This window comes from Acomys minous (genome assembly GCF_964271855.1).
Source record: "Acomys minous genome assembly, chromosome: 2".
Classification (NCBI taxonomy): Eukaryota; Metazoa; Chordata; class Mammalia; order Rodentia; family Muridae; genus Acomys; species Acomys minous.
The window spans coordinates 59,476,220-59,488,474 of NC_140484.1; the positions used below are offsets into that span (position 1 = coordinate 59,476,220).

Here is a 12,255-nt window from a genome sequence, read left to right on the forward strand (position 1 = left end):
AGGCTCAGCCGCTGTGTGGTTGGCAGAGGACTGGGAAGAGGGCACCTCCTCTGTAGTGCCTGGGGGCAGGGAGGAAGGCAGCGCTGGAGGTAACCACAAGGGAACTTGGCTAATCTATAACAAAACATTCTCTGCCTTAGGAAGGATATAAAGGGAGCTGGCGAGATGGCTCAGTGGCTAAGAGCACTTGCTCTTGCAGAAGACCCACGTTTGGTTCCCAGCACACATGTGGTGGCTCACAACCATTTCTAACTCGAGTTCTAGAGAATCCAGCTTTCTCTTCTGACCTTCCTGTGGCACATTCAGGCTGCACATATATACATGCAGGTAAGACATTCATATACATAAAATAAAATAAATATAAAAGAAAATAAAAGGAGGATCCAGAGAAGTAGTGTAGGGCAGTCTTGTGACCAGCATCTTACTCCTTTATGTAACAGAAACAGCTCTGTGTTCTCCCTTTAACTCCATGACATTCTTACCTATGGCCCTTTCTTCACGTGCCCTAATAAATACCCTCACTGCCTTGGACCTGAGCTCTCCAAGGCAGCTCATTTCTCCCTGGTGCTCAGATCCCCGTGTTATCCTAGTCACAGCCCCTCGATTTGCAGAGTGCCCCAGGTGCCTCTCCACTCACTCACCCCCTGCAGCAGCTCTCCCCACCTCCTCTCCCTCAGCACCCCAGGATCTACCAACGGAACTGGGGTGGCCATTCTTAGTTGTCAACTTGACTACATCTGGAATTATCTAAAACCCACGTAGCTGGGGACATCTGTGAGGGTTTTTTCTTCCCCTTAAATCATTTGAAATGAGAAGGGCAGTCTTGTGATCAGCATCTCATTCCTTTACATAACAGAAATAGCCCAGTGTTCTAATCTGTATCTTCTGAGGTGAGAAAACCCACCTTTAATCCAGGCCACTCCTTCTGCTGGCAGCTTATATAAAGGACATGGAAGAAGCAAGCTTGCTCTCTGTCAGCTTGCTCACTCTCTCTGGTAAATCCATTCCTTAATGGCAGTAAAGCTTACTTCTCTGGGATTTTGGTGTATACTGAAGACCTGCTGAGACATCCATACTTGTGGACTGAACGGCTATAGATTCTTGGACCAATGGCTGTTGGTAGACAGCCATTGTTGGACTAGATAGACCACAGCCTGTAAGCCATTCTAATAAAGCCCCTTTATAGATAGATGATAGATAGATAGATAGATAGATAGATAGATAGATAGATAGATAGATATTCATTAAGTTCTGTTCCTCTAGAGAACCCTGACTAACATAGTTTCTATCACATCTAATATGGAATCTACACTGGATGTCCTGGTGGTCCAAAGGTACCACCCCGTGTGATCCTGTACTCACCACATTCCAAGCACTTTGACAGTTCATGTTAGGAGCACAGAATGGGTCCCTCTTCAGCCAAGCATGGCTCAAGCTAAGACCAGACCCACTGTCTTAAGGCTCGGTATACACAGGCCTTTGCACAGCATGTGGAGTTGTCTACAGCACTGAGTAGTGTGCCTACAGCAGGAGCAGCCATCCTGCAGTTACCTGCCCTCTAACTAAACGCTCTTCCAATGAAACAGCAAGCCAGGCCCACTTGCGGTCACTTTGCCTAGAACTACACAGTGGGCAACAGCTCTGCTGCCATTGCAAACAGAAGGCATTTGCGAATTTAGGACCAGGGATTTTCTCCTCAGTTTTCAAATTTATGTAAACATTGTGCATCTTGAATATATATACACATATTGTTTTAAAAATTAAATTTCCACAGCAGAGCACTGGCTTCAATGTAAATTACTAACTGGATACACAACAAAACGTGCATTTTTAAATAACAGATGTTGGTAATAACTGCAATTAGGATTCTAGCTAGATGTGAGACTTTCTTTGAGTCGTAGGTGAATTTCAAGAGATATAATAGTTATTAATATTTGTATAACCCAATGGCTTGGCAAAATATTTACAGAAAACATACTGCCTCTGAGGCACACTTTTATCACTACAAATATGACCACTCAGACACCATTTCCAATATTGTGACAGACTGGCAAGAGGTAACCACAACCTGGGGCACTCGGGCACTCTCACAGTGTATGGCCTCAGGCTTTTCCATGTCCCTGGTCTGGGTTAGGACGTATCTCTGTCCTTCCAAGGGCCAGCGAGCGCCACTGAGTTACTCCAAAAGACAGTCCTCCTTCAGCACCCCACACTCCCTGAGTGACCTAAAAGGAAATCTGGACTAAATGCTGTCCCTTCAATCAGGAGGAAAAGAGCCTCAACTTCCTCAGACTGCCAGCAACCCGAACAAGGAAACAGAACCTGGGTGAGCTTTCTTTCTCCTGGACCAAGGTTCCATCTTTCTGACAACTCATTTTTCATTTACAGTCAAGCATGAACACTTGCATGCTTGTTTCTACATGGGGTTAGCCATCAGGACCACACCCCAATACCCATCAGCAGACCATTGGGTACCTTTCTGACAAGGACATCCCTTAGTGGGGCCTCTCTGATTACCCTCGATGTACAGCACACATAAATACATGCAAAGGAAGTGAGACATGTACATGTAAACACACTCACATATACCTACTTATGACTGTGGGCAGGGAAGGCCCCCACACACAGGCATGGAAGCAGGAGCCCAGGCCATAGTAAAGGTCTTGGAAGCCCTAGAAGCACTCAGCTACAAAAGCTGTCACCTGGCCACTGCGGATGGGGGCAGTGCACAGAGGGTAGGTGGGGCTCGGCTCTGATGGGTCCCATGTTCTGGCACTTTCCTCTCACTGACCACTTTCTGAAACTTTCACTTATAAACTCCTCTGAGCCGATGGGAAAGGCAAGATTTTCATATCCCTGGGGTGGTGGTGCCCAGCCTGTCACATGGCTTCTCCTCTCTTAGCTGGGGCCATGGCCATAGAAAGGGAACCCGCACAGGCCCCCCGAGGACAGCACAGTGCTCACCTCATGCGGCCTCTGCTCAGTCCCCTGTTAATAGGGTTCCTTGAGCCAGCAGATGGATTGCGAATCCAGGCAGCTTCATCTACTGAGAGAGCATAAATCGCAGCAGAGAAAAGCGGGGCTGCGGGAGGTTATCACCAAGCAGCCCCACTGAGGAAGGCCTGCTTGGAGCATTAGTGGAATTAATTCATCTTTCATGGGCACATGCAGCAGGGCCTGTGATCTATGGTAACAACCAATTTCTCACCACGGCCAAGAGGAAAAAAATGACTCCGTCCGATCGACTACACAAATCTGCTTTTTAAAAATGGCCTCGTGTTATCTGGAGTGTTGCTCCCAGAGGCGCCATTTGAAATTCATACTGAGCCAGAAGCACCCATAAATCAGCAGAGAAAGTTTTGTTAGTTTTAGAAGCAGAGGGCCGTCATTATTTGGAATTGCATTATGCCTCCATCACAGTAATTACATTTAGATTATCCTTAAGTGATGGCAATAAAAGAAAGAGAGATCAGTCTTCAACTAATTCTCTCCCCTAAATGTGCCGGGTGCAATGACGGCCTGGCTTGGCATGAAGGGGCAAGCCTGGGCGGGGAGATTGAGGCACTGGACAGAGCTGTTGCTGGTGACTTCTGAACTGGAGCCCCAGGTCCTTCCCTGTTGGAATACAGCATGAGCTGTGATGTTCTATACCTTAAGAAGCACCACAGAACTGACAGAGATTGGAGTTTGTGGCTTTAAAGTGAGATTTTGTTGCTATTAACTACTGTGGTGTCGTGGCATAGCCCACAACATAAGTTTGAGCACATGAAAGCCCAAGACAGCACTCACGCTCCCTGCAGGCCTGTGGACCAGCTGATGGAAGTCAAGTTCTGGAATTCAAAGAGCGATGGGAGGATAAGGTAAAAGGGAGACTACCCATAGCTGGCGGGGATGAAGGCTGCACACTGGGTTCTTACACGGAACACCACACGTCTGTGGATATGTGTAGAGATGTGGCAGAGGCACAGTGCAACTGTACCCACAGGAACTAAAACGCTGAGCACAGTGCAGGGCTCATCAGAGCACCAGGCACACTTAAGGCTTTTAGAGAGAGGGCAGACACTGTCCTCAGGAGCGTCCTACTGCAGAGTACAGGGTGAGGGCATCGGTCCAGTCACGTCTGAGACACAGGCTGTACATACAGTAACAACTTGACTCTAACAGGATGGGGCCCACATGGCTGTCTACTTACCACACTTCTCAGTGTGTAAGATAGTTTAAAGAAATATTTAATGGGGGTAAGGGAACTGGCACATGCACCACAGCTTATGCCTGTGCCCAAAACTACCTTTCAGCGCACTCCACCTGCCCTGCAAGGGAACATCTCAAAGCCAGAGCACAGGGCATGCACGGTACAACCTCAGCCAGCCCTGGCTTCCAGGCCTCCCCTACACTGCCCAGCATCCGTCATTTCTACCTGGGCCTCTCATGTCCAGGCTATTTTGAGTGAGAAATGACATAGTCAGTGAGACTGCACAGAGACCTCTGAGGTAACTGGGATCTGACCTGGGCAGGCGGAAAGGCAAAGTCAGCCATAACTAGACTCTAAAGCTGGCTTGTTGGTTCATGTCTTTTTCATGGAAACAACACTCATGGGGCCCTTCCATGGAAATCAGCAACATTCAGACTCGGCTATTATTAAATTTGGACCACATAAGGCCAGAACCTTCCCTGCCACCCTCCTCCACCATCAGGACACCTGAAGCAGAAGGGCCAAGAAAATGAGCTGGGGTAGACCTGAGGCAGCAGGGACATCCTCTGCCAGGGGACAATGGATGGGAAAGCCAAGACATAAGCTGACAAGAGGCATCCATAGTCCCTTCATTCAAGGCACAATTATAATGCAAGTTAATATAGCTGTGATCTTGCTTTAAAAACAAACAAACAAACAAACAAACAAGCTCTGAGGAAGTATATTACTACACAGTGCAGCCAACACCATGGCAAAGGTGGGACACATGAACTGCCAGCAGCCATTAGGGGCCGCTTCTCAGTTCTTCCCACCTCAGCACCTCAGACACTTCTAGCCGGGGCCTCCAATACCTACTGTACTTCAAGCGATGGTTCAGGGCAATGTGGCAAAAGGAAGCCTGAAGGAAGCTGCTCACAGCTGAGCAGAGGCAGAAAGTGGCTTTTGGCGTTTTAATTTCTAAATTCTATCAAGCAGATGCAACTGCCACCAGTTCTGTGTTAGCTGCCATGTCTTTACCGGCTGCGGCAACCGGGGGCGGGGGGTGGGGGTGGGGGCTCCTCCTCAGTGTTAGCTCTCACTCCAGCAACCCCCAGGGAAGGTGCAGGTGTACCATGTGCATAGCTCCTGCACAGCATGGCACGTAAGTCAGCACACCAGGGCACACGGTGCCTCCCGGCCACCGTATCAGCCCAAGAGAGAAGGAAGACATTTTCCTCCTTTTTTGAGAATAGCTCTCCTGACTAGAAGTGACACTTTTGAGTTTAGTGACAACAAAACCTGAGCTCCTGGTTCTCTGTGCCCTTATCCAGGGCAGCTCAGATCACCCCAAACTCCAAGGAAAATAGCCCCACAGGGTTACAGCTGACTGTGATTGCTGACAGCGGAGGACAGTCCAAACCTACATCGCCTCTGACTCACTCATTCTGATAATCAGTGTGGTGATGAGGAGGCAGCAGTCCTCACACACCTCAGGAAAGTAGTCCTGTGGGAACTTCTCCTTCTCCAGCATCGGCGTGCTCTCCAAAGTGTCCGAGTAGATCTCCTTGCCAGTGACTTTCTTATACTTCTTAGCTGGAAAAGACAGGAAGAATGACAGAGATTAACACCATTGCTCCACCCTAACAACTAGCCACAGGCTGGCAGGGGGGGGGGGGGGGCGCAGGCCCTACCGCAGCAGGCCCTGGGTCAGAAGGATGCCTCCAAGCAGGCAAGGGGCCAAGCGCTGCTCCAGAGGTGCCCGCGGCTCATAAATTCTTGTTCCATGACCTGGAACCTCACACTTTACTTCATTATCCCCTAAGAGCTCCCAGCCTGCAGATTTACAGGGGCTAATTGGCACCCTCTCTGAAAGCCGTGAATATATTTAAGAGGGCTGTGGAATTTCCATTCACTCAGACCTTCACATGAATTTATTTAACAACATTGATTTCCTCTTCACACACGGACGACATCACTCATATTCCAGGGAACAGTTTTTACGTGAGATGTAGACAGAGACCTGCCCTGCTGCCTGCTACCCTACCCCTCCTGTGCTGACAGCACTGTGGCAGGTCCTGGTCTGAGTTTTTCCACCGGCAGCTGAGAGAGGTCCTGTCTATAGAAAAGTGTCCCATGTCTCAGTGACACACAAGAAACGTGAGAATGTATTTCTCACGGCCCTAAGAGGCGAGACAAGGGAACTGCTGACCTCTGCATGGGGCCAGAAGGTTCAGGTAACATTTGACCCCCACGTCCAGTACATAGTCCAGACGGTCTTGTTCCCTGGCTACCAGACCCAGCATCTTAAGATTTCTAGGCTAAGAACAGAAGCTCTTGGGTTGTCAATCAGGTTCTTGGAGACCAGCCTTGGACCAGCGGCTGCCAGGAGTTTAGGGACATCTTACATTCTAGGAACATCAGGACTTTCATTGTCTCGGGTGCTTTCCATACTACAGAAAAGAGTGGGACAGCAAGAGCTGGCTGAGGATACATACATACATACATACATACATACATACATACATACATACAGTAGAAGTTGAACCCAGACAAAAAACAAAGTTTTGATTCTAAGGAGACAGTGAGAGCCAGGGGGTCCCCCACTCAGGCCTATGATTTGGTTTGGGTTGTGCTGACGGACCCATGTGCTGAAAGCCCATGAGACCCTGTCCTGGAACTGGGTCAGCTGTGAGCTGATGGCATCATGGGCCTCTGATTATATTCCCCGCATACTAGAGGACACGAGTACGCTTGGCTTTGAAGCCAACATCCACTACCTTCACTTCAGAAGGGCAACTGTGTCTCTCTCACTCAGAGGGAAAAAGGCCTCGGCAGAGGCAGAAGCCAGCACCCGGGGAGGGTAGGCAGCAGGGTCAGACAGGTCTCACTGAGGCCTATGTTAGGGCAGAAGTGCACTTGGCCCCAGGAACACTTGCTGCTGATGCCCAACAATCCCATAGGAGGGCATCTGATACATAGCCCTCATGCTAGGGTGGCCAAGTATCTGGCAGAAGCTTCCACCAGAGGCTGACGACCTGAACAGATAGATATCCATGGGGTACCCAGGGTGGTAGCCTTCCCAACAGGTTGTCAGTGGGATGCAAAATGCCCCTCCACCAGACCCACAAAGCTAGAGTCCAATACTTACCTCTTGTCATCATGCCCATCCCCTCAGTGGGCCCTGTGGTCTTGAGATGGAAAAAATGACACAACAGCAAAAAACAAACAAACAAACAAAACAAAACAAAAAAAACAAGCAAACAAAAAAACAAAAAACAAAACAAAAAACCCAGAGACCCACTCAGACAGGAAAGAGGCTGGGCAAGGGACAAGAACAGACATACAGTACTCTCAGACACTCGGTCACTTGTCTATTCCTATGGAAAGGCTGGTCTAATTGCTGTCTTCTAAACTTCTATCATTCAGAACAGTGTCAGTTAGAGAATGCCACATGTCAGTGTCTCTCAGCTGAAGACATACACCGAGGAGGAAGATCTCACAAGTACGGAAAGGGCTGTGCCTAGGGAAGGCAGGTCTATGTGTAAACATGGGTGGAGGAAAGGCAGCGACTGTGAGAAGCCACTGGGTTTCGAAGGAATCCAGCAGCCATCTTGTTGCCTGAGGATGAGGAAGAAACTGGGGTGGGAGGACACATCTTAAAAAGGTCATTTTCAGCTGGGTATGGTGTCACAAGCCTATAATCCCAGCACTCTCAGATGCAAAGGGAATTCTGTGCATTCAAGGAAGCAGGAAGAACTTGGTGAGTTCAAGGCCAGCCTGGTCTACAAAGCTAGTCCAAGACAGTCAAGGTTACACAGAGAAACCCTGCTTGGGGGAGGTTATTTTCAGATCCAGTAGAGACTGCACATGTACCTCCCTCCCCCAACACTGATACTTAGCTTTTCATGCTGCAGTGCTCTGGGTTTTGGGAATGTCATGTACCCAGGGCTACAGAACTGCATGCACTTGTTTTTCTGTTCAAAAGGCCCTCTGTGCTCAGACACATCACTCCACCTAGCCATGCTGTGTGTCTCTAGAGGTCTGCCGCTTCCAGACAGTTACAGCTGGGATCCTGCATCTTTCATCTGATCACTTCTCTCGGTGCCTGACCGGCATCTGCCTATAATGACACACTGTTCATTTCTCTAGTTTTCTTATTAACTCTGATGCATGCTGGAGGGTTTTGTAGCTGGTTTTCTTGTCCAGTGGAGGATGGTCATCTCTATTCCTAGTTTGTTGGGAATATTTGCTGAATTCTGCCACATGGCCTGGTCACAAGGTTTCCTTTCTTTAACAGATGGTGTGAGCAACTTTACTGGCTGACTTTGGAACGTAAAGTCCATTGCGTGTCTACAGTAAATCCCAACTGTTTGCAGTATATGCTCCTTCCTACACGGTGCAAACATCTTCCTGAGAACTTTTGCATTTTACTCTCATGAAGCAGTCTGCCGTCTCACCTCTTTCCAGTGTCTCTGTCTGGCTTTGGGGTTCAAGCAGTGCTGGCCTTGCAGGGAAGGTCATGGGTGCTCCTTGGCTTGTTCCTGGGAGCTTTGTCCAGAACGCTGAAGTTTCCTCAGTAGCTTCATCAGTGAACCCACCTGGGCCTGGCACTTTTTTTCAGGTTTACCACTGAGTCAATCAACTTCATTCACAGTTGTGGGTATTTTCAGCCACAAAGCCTTTGTACAGGTATATACTGTGATGTCCCTACAACTGCTCCATCATATTATTAAACTTACAGGCACAGATTTGCTATAATATTCTGTTATTACCCTGCTGTCAGTGGTGGTCCCTTACCTATTTCTGAGTAGTCTCCTACTCATTTCTGTTATCAATGCTTTGTGTCTTTCTTCTTTTTTGTTCTTGATTCATAGGGCTAACAGTTTATCAATTTAATAGATCTCTTCTAAGAACCAATTCTCTCTGATTTTCTGTACTCCATACCATTCATTTTGCCTCCAGTCTTTCTTTTCTCCCCCCATTTATAATGAAGTTTGTTTCCTACTTTCCTGTACCCCATTCCTGTGTGAATTAACCATGCTTGCTTTTAATTCCAGTACGATCATCCCAGATCTCTGTCATATTTGATTCGGTGTCAGAGACTCAGTTCATCTCCTTAGCCTGATTTTTAAGTTGTTAGCACATTGCTGAGGGCAGAACATGAGTCCCTGGGTCAAAGAAGCAGACAGATGGGCTGGGCTGGGGCCATGTTCCCTGCAGCTATGGCGTGAAGCATTCACTCTCTCCGCCCTTGTGTTTATCTCTGCTGCCCGAGGCTTTCCAGTGAGGCATCGTCGAAGAGTCAGAGCAGCACCTATCTTGCACTAAGTCTGCACCAGGCTGTGATTGTCCCATTGCTCAAGAGCCCCACACCCCATAAGACAAGAAGGCTAGAAGCTGGGGTTGAGAGCCTCACTTTCCTGGCCAGATGGGTTCTGGTGAGAGCCTAGTTGGCTGGGGATGTGATCTCCTTGAAGGCAAGGCCCGAGAAGCAGAAGGGAGTACCTGATCTTGACTGTGAGATCTTTATGGGACGCCTAGAATTAAAACTCAAACACATGGATCCCGGGAACCTTCCTCTCCATGCTCGTCCACACCAGCCTCCTGGGTCCAGTCAATTCCCACTGCATGTACATGCATGCCCCTGCACCTACCTGTCTGCTGGGGCATGGTTTTTCCCTGTGACCTTATTCCTGTTGAATCCAAAAAGAACTGCTGTGCTTGCATCTGTGAGAACGGGCACCAAGTCTTCCAAACATTGTATACCGAATCAGAAAGTAAACCCTCCCCTCTATCCCTGCTGTTCTTTCAGAGACTCCTTAAATTTCTAACTAGGTTCTTACTTCTCTTACTGAGATGACCCTGCAGGCTCCATGAGTGTCAGCCGTCACCAGGTCAGGCAGTATGTTTGCACAGTCCTGTCTTACCCCTGATAGAAGTGTGCTGAGCATGTGCCCACACTTTCTCTGCTTCTGTCCCTACTGGCAATGGGAGGCTCCTGGGTAAGGTTTTGCAGAGTGAACTGTGTGTTGACAAGGCACAGTATGACTGGTTTCATTTAGTAGTAAAATATGTATGCAAATGGTTTTTTATGTATTCAGAACCTCTTGAGTTTGATATTCTTTTCTGCCCCGAGATAGAGTTTCTTTGTGTAGTATTGGCTGTCCTGAAACTCACCCTGAAGGCAAGGCTCGCCTTAAACTCAAAGATCTACCTGCTTCTGCCTCCTGAGTGCGGTGTCTTACCCTAGCTTTGAAGGGAACAGTCCATGTCTGAACCTCACTGCTAGGGACATGCACTGGCATCTCATGTCCACGGAGCCATGGGAAAGCAGCCCCAGCCACCTCCTTGGTGAGAAAGACAAGTGCTGTACTGAGAAGAAGCCGCAGAAGCACAATGACAACACTCTGCTGCCCAGAACTCTGCCCAGCACAGGGCAGGACAGGCTGCTGGAGCAGTGAGGAAAAGACAGCCCCGCCCCGACTCCTAGGAAATCTTTCTCTGGGTGAACACACCACCAGTTAACCTGAACCAGCCGAGGACAGCGGTTACGAATACCCAGCAAGAAGTAACTTAGAAGAGCATGATTTTGGCTCAGGGTTTAAGAGTTCAATCCATCATGGCAGAAAGCCTTCGCAGGTAGGGGTGGCAGAATCAGGCTCTAGCTCGGTGCTAGACCCCTGGGACCCATTACCCTCCAGCTAGGCCCCACAGCCTGAGCCTCCACAAACACCAATCCCAAACAGAGCCACCGGCTGGGAACCAAGCATTTAAATGTGTAGTAGCAGTTACTTCCACAATTGTCATGAACTCAGTGACTTTCCAAGTGACGTGATCTGACCCCAGACTAGCATGGAGTTCAAGAAGGTTCAAGAAGGTACAGCAGAAGCGATAGCATGGAACAGGCAGATAGGGCCCTGAGGAAATCCCTCCAGCTCCACCCATCAGGTGCCCCCAAAGACTCCATTAGGTGAACTGTGGAAAGGACCATATCAGTAGTGACACTCAGGCAGACAGCGCCAGCCCAACACTAGCCACTAAGTGACAGTCAGAATTTGTCACCACCACAAATATGTCCACTTCTGTTTCTGAAATATGCAATCCTCCTATTCCATTTCATTCTCTCACATTTCAACAGAGCCTGGGTAGAAAGCTCTCTCCTCCGAGTTCCTGTGAGAAAGCTAGAGTCCACTGAGATGGGCAGAAGAGGGGCTGGAGCTTTGGCATGTGACCCAGGACAGGCAGGGCCGGCCAGCAGCATCTCTCCTCAGGGAGGCCAGGGGCCAGATTTTCAAGATGTGCAAATGACATGAAACACAGACCATGCAGTCCTTCTCATGGCAATAGAGCTAGAGAGACCTGGAGAGTCCAGACCAAGGGACGGGCTGCAAAAACAGATCGTGGGAGCTGCCATGGAGTCTTACCTTTAAAGTCAAACTGGTAGATGTTTTTTAAGGATTCATGAAGAAAATAAAAGCTTCCTAGTGCCTGTAGGAGCAAAGAGAAAGACAAGGTCAGGGCAGTAGTGGTTCTCTACCATGTGAGGTTCCCAGCCCCAAAAGAAGCTTCTGCAAGGACAGCAGAGAAGATAAGCCATCACTCAGTCCCAGCACAGAGGCAACGGTGGCTGCAGGCTGGCCAGCACCCACCACCACCCACCACCCGGCACAGCAAAGGGGTGAACTAGTCAGCTTGGAGCAGCACCGTCAAACTAGCAAGCAGACAGCTACTGGGTTGCTGTCCCAAGTTGCACATTCTGGACTGCAGACATTTTCGTGAGGTTTCTCGGGAGATATGGGCTCATCTCCCCGGACTTCACTCATCTGCTTCCACGGCTTAATGCCCACCACCATCTACTCCATGAACACACATAGGCCCAGAAGGGACTTACACTAAGAGACATGGAGTTGGAAAACAAATGACTTCAATAAATATGGACAAAAGTATACAAGTTAGTCAATTCCCAGCTCTAACGTCCACACAGGAAGAGTCTGGGACCCCAGCTAGAGTGCTCTCACAGCAAAGATTGGCCCCCCAGCTCAGTGTCCACAGAAGGATGAATCTGGTCCCCAACTCAGTGTCCA

At 48.8% G+C, this 12,255-nt stretch overlaps 1 protein-coding gene across 2 annotated transcripts in view; it reads right to left on the reverse strand.

Annotated features, from left to right (window-relative positions):
* INPP5A (inositol polyphosphate-5-phosphatase A) overlaps positions 1–12,255 on the reverse strand; it is a 192,902-nt gene that overhangs the window by 61,183 nt on the left and 119,464 nt on the right. For both annotated transcript variants that reach the window (XM_084766895.1, XM_084766896.1), the window contains exons 5-6: positions 11,596–11,659; positions 5,661–5,764 (exon numbers count right to left, since the gene is read on the reverse strand). In XM_084766895.1, coding sequence (XP_084623021.1) covers positions 5,661–5,764; positions 11,596–11,659 — 168 coding nt within the window. The remainder of the gene's footprint in view (positions 1–5,660; positions 5,765–11,595; positions 11,660–12,255) is intronic.